The sequence below is a fragment of the Mixophyes fleayi genome, chromosome 1 (assembly GCF_038048845.1).
Source record: "Mixophyes fleayi isolate aMixFle1 chromosome 1, aMixFle1.hap1, whole genome shotgun sequence".
Classification (NCBI taxonomy): Eukaryota; Metazoa; Chordata; class Amphibia; order Anura; family Limnodynastidae; genus Mixophyes; species Mixophyes fleayi.
Window position 1 is genome coordinate 160,044,857 of NC_134402.1, and position 13,634 is coordinate 160,058,490.

A 13,634-nucleotide genomic window follows, 5' to 3' on the forward strand; every position below is an offset into this window, starting at 1 on the left:
TAAGTCAAAGGAGTCAGATGTACACGGATCTCCAATAAAGGAGACAGCACAGCATCTAAAGTCTGGCTAAACCTCCCCCACACACACGTGAAAAAAAGCCCTCAGGCACTTGAATACAGTGTATGGCCACAGAAAACTGGTGACCGTCGATTGGAAGCCCCATGGCCCAACCCACCACTGATATGAGGCTTGGGGGTATATTTACTAACTACTAACTGTGGGTTTGAAAGAGTGGCGATGTTGCCTATAGCAACCAATCAGATTCTAGCTATCATTCATTTAGTACATTCTACAAAATGACAGCTAGAACCTGATTGGTTGCTATAGGCAACATCTCCACTTTTTCAAATCTCCAGTTTAGTAAATATACTCCTGAGCGTTCATTGAAGAGAAAAAAAAGACATTTTAAAAAGAATCAAACCTAAAATATTCTAAAATTGGAAAAGTAAAATGTCTAGTAAAGGAAGGGGTATAGTGTATCAAGTGAAGTTTGTAAAACAGTAGACAGCCATGTATTCCTTGCTTATGTGGTTCTACCTTCATTAATGCCAAGTTCCCTTTTGTCCAATATTGTCCCTATATATTGGAGTACAATGAGATAAATGAAAGCTATTTATATATATAATGCAGTTCTTCATTGAGCATTTACTCCTTTATACATAGACATTATTAGTTATAAAATAACATGAAACATTTTTCCTATGCAAAGAAAATTGTTTCCGAAAGTTATTCTTATAATTAATAGTTTTTCATACATAGTTTTGTTTTTCTGTCTAGAGACTCCAAAGGCACCCACTGCATTTACTGACAGTAATGTCCAACAGACTGTGTTCCCGGTACACCATTTATGGTACAGAAAAACTGAAGTTCAGGTACAAACATGCAACTAAAGCTGGGTCTTTATGACATGTATCGTATCAATAAACATGAATGTTTTTCATCATCATCAATTTATTTATATAGCGCCACTAATTCTGCAGCACTGTATAGAGAACTCACCCACATCAGTCCCTGCCCCATTGGAGATTACAGTCTATATTCCCTAACATACAAACATACACACAGACAGAGAGACTAGGGTAAATTTTTTGATAGTGGCCAATTAACCTACTAGTATGTTTTTGGAGTGTGGGAGGAATCCAGAGGAAACCCACACAAACACAGGGAGAACATACAAACGCCATACAGATAAGGCCATGGTCAGGAATTCAACTCATGACCCCAGTGCTGCAGGGCCATCTTTTCCATTGGGCACGATGGGCAGGTGCCCGGGGGCCCCACCGGCAAGGGGGCCCCATAGGCAAGGCTCTTAATAAGAATAAATAATCCTGCAAAAAAAAAAATCCTGCAAAAGAAAACCTACAAGGGTCACTGAGCGAGTACATTTAAAAAAAGCAGTGCATCGGGGCCTATATATATATATATTATCTATAATATAAATGTCTAGTGGCGTGTGTTAGTCTGTCTGCGTGTGTGTGTGTGTGTGTGTGTGTGTGGAAAAAATAAAACCAAGCTGCAGCGCCACCTGCTGGGCGGAGTTATACACTGACCTACTAAATTCTTAGTGTGTGTTGGAAAAAAAATTCAGAAAGGGCTGAAATTTGGTATACTAAGATGTTTTTAATTTGTTAATTTAATTTGTTAATTGTTAAAAGTGTTTATAAAGATTTAAAAAAATATATATATATTTCTTAAAGGAGAAGTGACAGTTGGGAGTGGTTGGTGGTTGCCGGAGGTGACAGTGGGGAGTGGTTGGTGGTTGCCGGGGGTGACAGAGTGAGAGGAGTGTGATACTCAGGACCGCTGAGAGAGATCCCTGTGTCTGGATAGACATCTGGATAGATGTGGCGATGAAAATGAAGGATGAGGTGATGGAGAAGAATGATGAGGTGGTGACATGTGGACAAAACCACGTTAAAAAAGGGCGCTTACGTCGGGAAGTAACACTCTTCCCCTGAGGAGGCCTGGGCTATGGCCCAAATGCATGACAAGAACCTTTTTAACACCTTAAGTAGCTTGATTTGACTAGATGCATGAGTATCATGCACGGGTTAACTTGTATATATATATATATATACATACATACACATACATATATATATATATATTATAGGAGCCGCGGTGCACTGCTTTGCCGGGGGCCCGTAATGTTGTTAAGATGACCCTGCAGTGCGGGGAGGCAGAAGTGCTAACTACTAAACCACCATGCTTTTTAATTTGTTACTGCAGTATTTCAGCTTTTTGTTTTATTTTTTTATGACCTTTTTTAACTGCATTACATACATAACATAATAATAATAAAAGAAGTAACAGATGTAACAACAATGGCATAACAAGTAGCATGCACACCAAAATTAACTATTAGATCTATCATACTATAGAGATTATGAAAAACATTTCTGAAGTCCTAACCATTTTTATGAAAAGCAATAAACAAATTTAAAATCATGATGCAGGGATTTTTTTAATTATATTTAAGGGGAGGTCCTGGAAGGAGGAAGGGGAGGAAAAAGAAGGAGGGAATATGGGTGGGAGAGAATTAAATGGCAGGGATATACTGAGGGAGCCCACATTTCTAGTATTATTCCAAACCAGGGGTAGACAAGTTGTTAAATTGGAACAAAGGTTCCAATATTGCATAAAATTTGGGCAATGTGTTGTTGAATAAACCAGTAATATATTCCATACAAGATATATTCCATGGTTGTTGAGCAAAAGTAATAGAGGGTCTCTTGCCAACCGGATTTCTGTGTTTAATCATGTCTACAATACTATTCCAAAACTGTTGAATGCCAGTGCTTATCCACCAGATGTGGAGGGATGTGCTAATTTCACTACATTCTTTCCAGCATCTGTTGGATAAAATGGGATAGATAGAATTAATCTTTTCTGGGACCATGTACCAACGTCAGTATATTTTATAATGATTTTCTTTTATGCTAAAATTATGGAGGCTTTAGCTATTCTTTTCTAAATAACAGACTTATGGAGATTCCCAGGTCTCTTTACAGGTTTTTTTTTTATTTAATTATTTAAATCATTCTCCAATTACTCAACTTATAAGGATTTCAACAGACTTTGCATAAGCTTTGACAGGAAACTGATCTTACATAGAGATGCACTAAGGGTCTGATTTAAAGACTCACTCAAGCTATTCTATGCATTCAAGTTTTTATAGATATGCCCCTATTGTCTTGTTCTCTCCAGTGGTAAGCAAATAATTTTAGTCTCTTTTTTTATTCTCCTCTATATTTATTTATCATTATTTAGCAAGATTATAACTGATATGTCAATTCAAGATGGAAACAGAAATTACTAATTTAACTGTAGCTGTTTTGTTTCCAACTCCCATCTAGCTCTTGTTTTTTTTTACTAAAATGATACCTCTAATTAGCATGAAATAATAGCTATGAACTACATGAAGTTTGACAATGTTACTATTAATCCCATAGAGTGATTCTTTCATGACTAAGATAATATACTGTACTGCTATGCTATTATATCCCCATTCTTACTAATTTTATAAATGTATCTCCATCCAGTGTCCTCCTTTGGCTGAACATTCATTCACACATGTATATTTGCAGAAATGTTTGTGTTCTAACTACTGTACATACACGTGGGCACAAATTTCTACAGATTCCAAGACACCATTTCATGCAAAATGCAGCTTACTATACAAAGCAACTTCTCATACTCTCAGCAATACAAAGGAGGAAATTATTTTGTTGCTTCATTAAGAGGGTCAACATGTGTGGAGAATAGGATGTGGAGAAGAAAAGAACACTCTGGAAGTATAGTGTGCAAAAATGTGCTGCTCTTTTCCTGTTAAAGAATTACATACAGGGGCATAACTAGATGTTTGTGGGTAGGAACATTTTTTAAGGTCATCAATTCAGTGCCAGACTTGGGTATGAAGGGCTTACTGGGGAAGCCATCTAGCAGGCACCACAACAAAGCCCGTGGAGTGGACATGGCCTGTCTATGCAGGGCGAGATTAGTACTAACAACTCCACATAAATGAAAAATACATAGCAGCATTCACTTTTTTCAGTGAAACATGTCTATTAAATTTTAGCATGCAATACAGAAAAATAGAAATATTACACTACAAATTTTGCATGAAGAGCTGAGAAATTGCTAATCCTACCTGTAATTTGTGAATATCAGTGTTGCTGCTAACTGTAGGTAGGTCTTGTACAGGACCTGTGACAGTGCTTTTCCAGGTATGTGGCCGCCTGCCTCTCCCTAAGCCCCTGTTGATACTTGGGGGAAGGGGGTGAGTGTGCGCCAGACCCTCTGATGTGTCTTATTGGTATACTAATTTAATCTACTGTAGGTTTGCAAACATTGTCTAATGTATCTTTGCACTACATTATTAAACATCATTATTCTCACAAAGCTGTTCTGCTTAATATGACCCCCATGCCAGTCATGCTTTATGATTTTATAGAGCTGTATTATTATTACCTGTGAAAAAGCCATGTTTAGAATAAGCTCAGGCACTCTGTGGCTCTACAACTGTTGTGGAACTACCACTTTGTGTGCCCTCTCACAGCATGCTGGGTTTTATAGTTCCATAAAAGCCAAGGAGCTACAGGATGCCTGAACCTGCATTAAACTGTGATATATCCTACTACTATTCAATGTTATATTATCTAAATACAATATATGTTCCCCTGCTCATTGAGCACAGACCCACCTGTCAGGCCACCATGGTCACTCTAGTGATGAGTTAATGGCTGCTATTACCAGCCTTAACTGTTAACCAATCACGTGCTTTCTTTTGCTTACTATGGCAGCAGTCATGGCCTGATCACAAGAGGGAGCCTCAGTAAGGTGGAGAAGATGGTAAATTCTCAGCTGTTATACTACTGCTTGATGGGGCTTTGACGGGGAAGGTGCCCACCTAGCTACGGTCCCCGTAGCAAGTGTGCCTTCTGCTACCATGGTATTTCCACCCCAAACACATAGAACTACAGGGTTTTAGTGCTGCAATGGCATTGGCAATTAAAAAAATGTACATTTTAAAATATATATAGGCTATTAGATCTGTCATTTTCCCCTAATGTATGACATAGATACACAAGTGTATATTGTCTCTTTAACTTGCGTATATATTCAGAAATATAAAATTTTTAAACAATTTATCTTATATCATTTTTCTCAGTGCTGCGATTATGTTCAGCCAAAAGGTCCCCTCTGCTGAATTTAAGGATGTGATGCCAACGGTAGAGCAGGGCACCCGACTGCTTGCTAAGTGTTGTGGATCCCTTACTGATAACTGCATTGAGAAAGAGGTATGAATATTTACAGTGATAATACGCTGTGTGACACAATTTACCAGCCTTGTTAAAGTTACATTATATACAATGACATAAGACATTAGCTATACATTTATTCATTTATATTTTCCACAGCTCTCAAGGTAACACTGACAAATCTTACATAGTTATTTAGTATTGCAACAATAACCTATTGGACCAAATAGCGACAACGCAACAATGCAACAAAGCGACAAAGTGGCAGAGCGACAAATATTGAAAACATAATTTTTGGGTTGTAAACAATTGTTTGACTGCAGGAAGGAAACCTCGCCACAACACGACATAACGACAGAGCGACAAAGCAACTAATCTTATTTTCTAAGTAGCATTTTTGGTCTGCTTACCGAATAATTTGCTAATATATAAAAACTGCTACACATTACAAATGAGACCCGCGCAATGTCAGGTGACACTGCTAGTAATACTATATTACTATAATGTCTGAAGTGTTTGGAAGACATCTGTGATAATATAGCGGTATCTATTACATATAACTAGCCTGAAGATAAAATCATCTTGTATGTTATTATTGACACATCTAACCAGAAGGGCATAACAATATTAAATTGTTTAACATTAGTTTAATATTAAACTATGTAAATTCTACAGAATGATACCACCTTGACTTATTATAACCGTTTCAAAATTAATACAGTATACTATATTCATATTACAACTATATATTTTTATTATAACTACAAAAAAAATCATGTAGTTAAAAAAGGCATCCAGCGATGTTCCTTAATTAATCTATAGGGAAGAATAACTAATATTGAAAGTTCAATCCTGACGTGTTCTGACTACTTCTGCATAGTTGTGGCATGCTGAGATATGAATAATTTGAAAAACCTTTTTTCTGAGCTTAAATTCCTTTATGTACCACATCTAGATGTAAATTCATGGTGACTATGTTAGATTTGTATTCTATTGGGGCAAATGACAGGAGACATCAGCTCCTGTCAATGTGACTTCATATTCCAATCATGTTCCAAACAGGAGCAGGGTCCAGAAGAGATTTTTCTAATTATTTTTATTTAAGCAGCACACTGCTTAATGAACCGTTGGCTATGTTGTAGTGAGAGCAGGTGAGGAAACACATCAACAGTCAGTATGTGGTATGTACTATACAGTAGTAATGTGAATGGGGTCTTTATATTGTACTTTATATTGTATAGAAGTCCACTTTTTGTACCTATACTTATTGCATTGGTGAAATAGCCGTCTGAATGAAGTCTGAGTTGTTTAGGAGCTCTCTGAATGGGTCTGCGCATGCTCAGAAACAGACATTATGCCAAATCAATGACAATTATGCCTACAACTTGAGGTAAAATAGGGAAGAGAAGGGGCGGACTAACGTAGGTCATGTACAGTAAGGGCATGCTGAGGGCATTTTAACACAGATGCGGCCAAATCAAGTCCTGGGATTATCGTAAGTCGGTTTCCGCCGCATCATTTGTACCAGCTACAGGACAAGTGTAAGTGCTTACTGATAGTGATGACTGACACGGCATAGTCTATGTTTTAAAAATTACACATGTGTGCCACTAGCTAGCACAGAACATGTGTATGCAAGTAAGATAGGCTATAAAAACTCATATGTACAGTACACAGAATTTAATGTAAAAAATAAATAAATAAAAAATGTCTTTGAAAATACTTATTTATAATTATGATTATACTGTTAATAGTTGTTCATTTATTTTATGATATAATATTTTTTTTATGGGTTTTGATGTGACCTTACTGCAGTCTGTTCTGCCTGTAAGTACCATTTAGGCAGTGTCCTTGCACTCAGATTCAAATCAAAATGCATCTTGAGATCCTGCTTTAATTTGAATACGGTCTGAGCTATGCTCAAGTGGCATACTCTATTGCATTGCGTTAGAACATGAACCAGGCCCAGAGTCTGTATTGTACACTCAATACCCAAATAGAGAAAGTATTGTATACTTTCCATTTCTCTTTATTTTATACTTTTCATCCGAAATGTAGTCTGTATTATTTTCTAGCAACCTGAATGTATACATGTCACCAGACTTGTATCTGCCTTCCATAGGTGGCAACAGAAGGGAGACTATTTTATATCATATTCACTACAACGATATCTGTTTTATGTGCTTGCTGTAACAATGGACTAGACCACAGTTGCCTTCTCTCCTGGAATGTCTGGTAGACTCCCGAAATTCTTGGAATTCTCCCTGACTCCCAGGAGAGCAGGGCAACCTGCCGCATACTGCCACTTCCTTAGTGAAGTGGGTGGGAGACAGCCCTTAGTTCACAGAGAATTGTGTCATCATGGCCCCGCCAGAAGGGGAGGTGGAATCAGGATTAAAGACAGAGAAGGGAGTGGTTGGTGAGGTAGGAAGTAAACCAAGAGTGGACAGTGTCATGGAGGCCAATGGAGTGAAGGATTTGCACTAGGAGAGGGTGGTCAGTGGTGTCAAAGGCCACAGATAGGCCAGGAGGAATAAAAGACCTGACCCTTAGTTTTGGCAGTGAGAAGGTCATGTGTGACCTCAATAAGTTCGGTTTCTGTGGAGGTAGAAAAAGCCAGATTAAAGTGAAAGGAAGTAGTCGAGGAGGGAGTGAGAGGAGATCAGAGGAGAGGAAGGTGGTGAGGAAATGGGATGGGATAGGGTCAAGTGGGTGAATGGTTGGGGAGAGGAGGAGTGAAGGGCATGGACTTTTCAGCAGAGATGGGGGGTAAGACAAGGAGGGAGTTGAAAGTGACAGAAAGGCGAGTGGTTTTTCAGGATTGGGAGGAAATTAGAGATTTAAAGTAATACTGTTTAGATAGAGATATGGCAGAACTGTAAGAGGAAAGAATGAATATGAAATGGAAGAAATCAGTGTTTGAGCATAGGTTACTCTGAATGATTTTGGGGTACAGATGATGGTAGAAACTGGGCAAATTCGCATCTAATTATTTACTTTTTTACTACTTTACTTCTAAGCAGATTTAGAATATACAATTTTGATCATAGTGTCATAGTGTAGATGAATGAAATACAAAATATATAATAATGTTTTTGACAAAAGGTCGCAGTATAGGTCTGTTCTGGATACCTATATTGAAGTTATTTAATTATTCACCTGTATTTTATTAGTTGAAGGATTAAAGGAACACTGCAAAAGCAACTCTATTAAGCTTAAGCTTTCCTCTAAGAAAAAGAACCTCCTTGCACCGTAGTCTGTATTTTCATATTCGCCTTTGCGAAAGCAAGCTTAATAGACCATCGGGATATTTATTTAAAATAAGTTACGGTAAAGCTGTGTTACTAAAAACAGTCATTTAACTTCTTTGCAGCTATCAGGGAACATTCAGCAAATATGTAAGAAACTATCAAAAGATGCCAGAGTTGCTGAGTGTTGCAAGAAGTTACCAGTAGACACTCTCCATTGTTTACATTCCATGTCTGCTGCTGAGTCCATTGTGCTTCCAGGACTCCAACTGCCAAGCAGCAGTCAATTGTGCAAGAAAGGCAAGAATCAGGAGCTAGAGAAGTAAGTGTGAAATAAACTTGTGTCAATTCTACACTAATCAGATAAAACAAAGAACATAGTAGATAAAGTGGTGAGTTGTGATGTAAGATATCATAGTACCATATGATGTTAGGAAGCAAATAATGGTCCAAGACATAGCGTAATGAACTGTTTGACCCAAAGTTCAGAGATGTGACTATAGAGTGTGCCACTCTTGGCTTTGGTAATGAATTGTAAAATAAATAACCATAAATTTTAGTAGACATACTGTATTGGTGTGAGTCCAGTCTTAAAAGCAATATAATAAGATACAAAAGAGCATATAGTGAATCAATGTATAACCAATAGTCTATTTAGTCATTTAGCTGGAATGAACAGCACATAACCATATTGTAGTGCACAGTTATTTATTATTAAAAATAAAAAGCAAAATAAATCCCAAATCATAAGCATTCAGAAACAAGAGCAAGATTGGACCACAAAAAAGGTGATATCTATAGCACAAGCGCAAAAGGATAAATGACATAAAGAAAAAGTAGGGATGAGCGCACTCGGATTTATGAAATCCGAGCCCACCCGAACGTTGCGGATCCGAGTCGGATCCGAGACAGATCCGGGTATTGGCGCCAAATTCAAATGTGAAACTGAGGCTCTAACTCATAATCCCGTTGTCGGATCTCGCGATACTCGGATCCTATAAATTCCCCGCTAGTCGCCGCCATCTTCACTCGGGCATTGATCAGGGTAGAGGGAGGGTGTGTTAGGTGGTCCTCTGTCCTGGTAGATCTCGTGTTGTGCTGTTTAGTTCTGTGCTGTGCTGTTTAGTTCTGTGCTGTGCTGTGCTGTGCTGTTTTCTGCAGTATCAGTCCAGTGGTGCTGTGTGCTGTGCTCTGTCCTTCTGAGGTCAGTGGTGCTGCTGGGTCCTGTGCTGTGTCCTGTTCAGTCCAGTGGTGCTGTGTCCTGTGCTCTGTGCTTCTAAGGGCATAGTTATTTCCCCAATATTCCCCTGTGTTTAAAAAAATAAAAAAAAGTTTTTTAAAAAAATACCAAAAACTACTTTAATTTTTTTTAATTACCACAAAATTTGCACAACCAATCCTGCAGTATAAGCCCATTGGTACTGCAATATTACCAAGTTCACACATTCAGCAGTAAAAGTCCAGTGGTACTGCAATATTACAAAGTTTACACATTCTGCAGTATCAGTCCAGTGGTGCTGTGTCCTGTGCTCTGTCCTGCTGAGTTCCGTAGTGCTGCTGGGTCCTGTGCCGTGTCCTGTTCAGTCCAGTGGTGCTGTGTCCTGTGCTCTGTGCTTCTAAGGGCATAGTTATTTCCCCATTATTCCCAAGTTTTTAAAAAATAAAAAAAAAGTAAAAAAAAATAAAAAATTAAAAAAATAAAAATAAAATATAATAATTATAACCAAATTTGCAAAACCAATCCAGCAGTATAAGTCCATTGGTACTGCAATATTACAAAGTTCACACATTCTGCAGTATCTTGTGCTACATATAATGGAGACCAAAAATTTGGAGGATAAAGTAGGGAAAGATCAAGACCCACTTCCTCCTAATGCTGAAGCTGCTGCCACTAGTCATGACATAGACGATGAAATGCCATCAACGTCGTCTGGCAAGCACGATGCCCAATCTCCTAGTACAGGGCATGTAAAATCCAAAAAGCCCAAGTTCTCAAAAAACAGCAAAAAAAGAAACTTAAAATCATCTGAGGAGAAACGTAAAGTTGGCAATATGCCAATTACGACAAGTAGTGGCAAGGAACGGCTTAGGCCCTGTCCCGTGTTCATGACTAGTGGTCCAGCTTCACCCAAGGATCTAAGCCCTCCTCCCCCCCCCTACAAAAAATTTAAGAGAGTTATGCTGTCAGCAACAACAACAAAACAGCAAAGAACTCTGCCTTCTAAACAGATGACATCACAAATCCCCAAGGCAAGTCCAAGGGTGTTGCTGGTTGTGAACCCTGACCTTCCCATCACTGTACGGGAAGAGGTGACTCCATCCAGCATTTGCAGCACGCCCTCTGCATATGCTGGAAGGATCACCCACAGTCCAGTTACAGATTTGGCTAATGAAGGTGTGAATGTTGTACACTGGGAGGAGGATATTGATGTAGCTGGCGCTGAGGAGGATGTTGATGATTATGATGCAGACAGATACCAAATTGCATTTCTCAATTTCTATTTATATTCTAGATTATATAACGGCTGAAAAGTTTTCTGTTTTACTCCTAGTGGAGAGGGGATCTGATGCAGACAGATACCAAACTGCCTTTGTCCATTTCTTTGTATATTTGAATTGCTAGTTCTACAGTCTATGCAGGCTGCTTTATTTATATTCAACTACAAGTGTAGGGCGGGGGGGGCCAAGATAGCCACCAAAGTAACGTGGTCCATTTAATTTCACTTTCTAGCTCCACAGTCTGTGCAGCCTGCTTTTTTTTATCTTCAAAGTATTTATATTTACAAGCCTTGCAATCTAAATTAACTAGAGGTAGTGACGTGGTAGAACTCCAAAAGGCAGTTTGGAAGCCCCTGTACAAACTGGCTCTATTTTACCTGAGTTGTCCCCCCTCCAGTGTGTACTCGGAAAGAGTTTTTAGTGCAGCGGGGAACCTGGTCAGTGAGCGGCGAAGGAGGTTGCTTCCACACAACGTTGAAAAAATGATGTTTATAAAAATGAATAATCAATTCCTCAATGAAGTACAGCACTGCCCTCCAGATACTACAGAGGGACCTGTGGTTGTGGAGTCCAGCGGGGACGAATTGATAATGTGTGATGAGGAGGAAGTACACACTGTAGGGGGAGAGGAATCAGAGGTTGAGGATGAGGACGACATCTTGCCTCAGTAGAGCCTGTTTAGTCTGTACAGGGAGAGATGAATAGCTTTTTTGGTGTGGGGGCCCAAACAAACCAATCATTTCAGCCAAAGTTGTTTGGTAGGCCCTGTCGCTGAAATGATTGGTTTGTTAAAGTGTGCATGTCCTATTTCAACAACATAAGGGTGGGTGTGAGGGCCCAAGGACAATTCCATCTTGGAACTTTTTTTTTTGCATTATATGACCAATCAACAGTCGTTTGCCATGTTCAAAAAGTAAAACCAAATTTTAAAAAATTCAAGAAATTAAACCAAAAGTAAAATGCCGTGTCATAATTTAAAACAAGAGTTTTTGACGTGCTCTAAAACTACTGTATTGTTGTTTATATTTTATAAACACTACACTTGAAAGCTTGAGTCTTTTTATTAAAAAAGTAACTGTCCATTGCACGAATATTTGCAACAGGGACAATTTTAGGGTTAAGAAAGCCAACTGATAACACTTCGACGCTGTCTGTCTTTATAAACACTACACTTGGAAGTTGGAGGAGGTATTGTGGCCCCGGCACCAAATTTACTACCGGGGCCACTCCACTGTGCAGTCCATATTTAGGTGTATCAGATATTAAACAACGGTGACAGTTGATGCCCAATTTTTTAATTATATTGTGGCCTCGGTACCAAATTGTGTACCGGGGCCACCACACTACGCAGTCCAGATACTTGTTTGGTGGAATTCAGACCAGTTGAGGGTTTTATTATTATATTGTGGGGACCACTCTATCTATACCACACTACAACTCTATACCACTCTATTTCATACTTTAATTCTATTTAATACTTTAATTCTATTTCATACTTTAATTCTATTTAATACTTTAATTCTATTTCATACTTTAATTCTATTTAATACTTTAATTCTATTACTAATTACCATAAAGAGGAACAAAATAAACCAATTTTACCAAAAGTATAATATGACTTAGACTTACAAACACTACACTTGAAAGATGGTGCCTTTAAATGAAAAAGTCAGTCTTCATTGCACGACTATGTGCAACAGGGACAGTTTTTTGGTTTACAAAGTCAACCAATAACACTTGGACCCTGTCTGTCTTTAACATACTTGATGGGATCTCAATGACGAATTGTCTGTACCATGTTTGGAGGAGGTATTGTGGCCCCGGTATCAAATTGGGTACCGGGGCCACCCCACTACGCAGTCCAGATACTTGTTTGGTGGAATTCTGACACGTGGAGGGTTTTTTAATTATATTGTGGCCTCGGTACCAAATTGTGTACCGGGGCCACCACACTACGCAGTCAAGATAGATAGATGCGTATCATAGATAAAGTACATTCAGTGGTGTGGGGCAAATTGAAAAATATTCAAAATGCACTGACATTATCAAAAACAAGAGGTTGTCACATGCTAAAACTCCAACATGTATATGATGGAGAGGATGGAGGAGCAGCCGTATGTGTAGTGTAATGCAGACCTGTTGAAGGTTTTTTATATATTTTATTGTGGTGCCCAGTGCCCACTCCTCTAGGCAGTCCAGGTACATTTATTGGTGCGATTCATAAAAGTTCAGGGTTTTTAATATATATTGTGGTGACGCACTCCTCTACGCAGTCCAGGTACATTTATTGGTGCGATTCATAAAAGTTCAGGGTTTTTAATATATATTGTGGTGACCCACTCCTCTACGCAGTCCAGGTACATTTATTGGTGCGATTCATAAAAGTTCAGGGTTTTTAATATATATTGTGGTGACCCACTCCTCTACGCAGTCCAGGTACATTTATTGGTGCGATTCATAAAAGTTCAGGGTTTTTAATATATATTGTGGTGACCCACTCCTCTACGCAGTCCAGGTACATTTATTGGTGCGATTCATAAAAGTTCAGGGTTTTTAATATATATTGTGGTGACCCACTCCTCTACGCAGTCCAGGTACATTTATTGGTGCGAATCAAACAAGTTGA

General features: G+C 38.6%; 1 protein-coding gene across 2 annotated transcripts in view; it reads left to right on the forward strand.

The window, feature by feature from the left end:
* Window positions 1-13,634, forward strand: part of GC (GC vitamin D binding protein) — a 151,848-nt gene that overhangs the window by 108,300 nt on the left and 29,914 nt on the right. For both annotated transcript variants that reach the window (XM_075202383.1, XM_075202373.1), the window contains exons 6-8: window positions 778-872; window positions 5,171-5,300; window positions 8,635-8,831. In XM_075202383.1, the coding sequence (XP_075058484.1) occupies window positions 778-872; window positions 5,171-5,300; window positions 8,635-8,831 (422 nt within the window). The remainder of the gene's footprint in view (window positions 1-777; window positions 873-5,170; window positions 5,301-8,634; window positions 8,832-13,634) is intronic.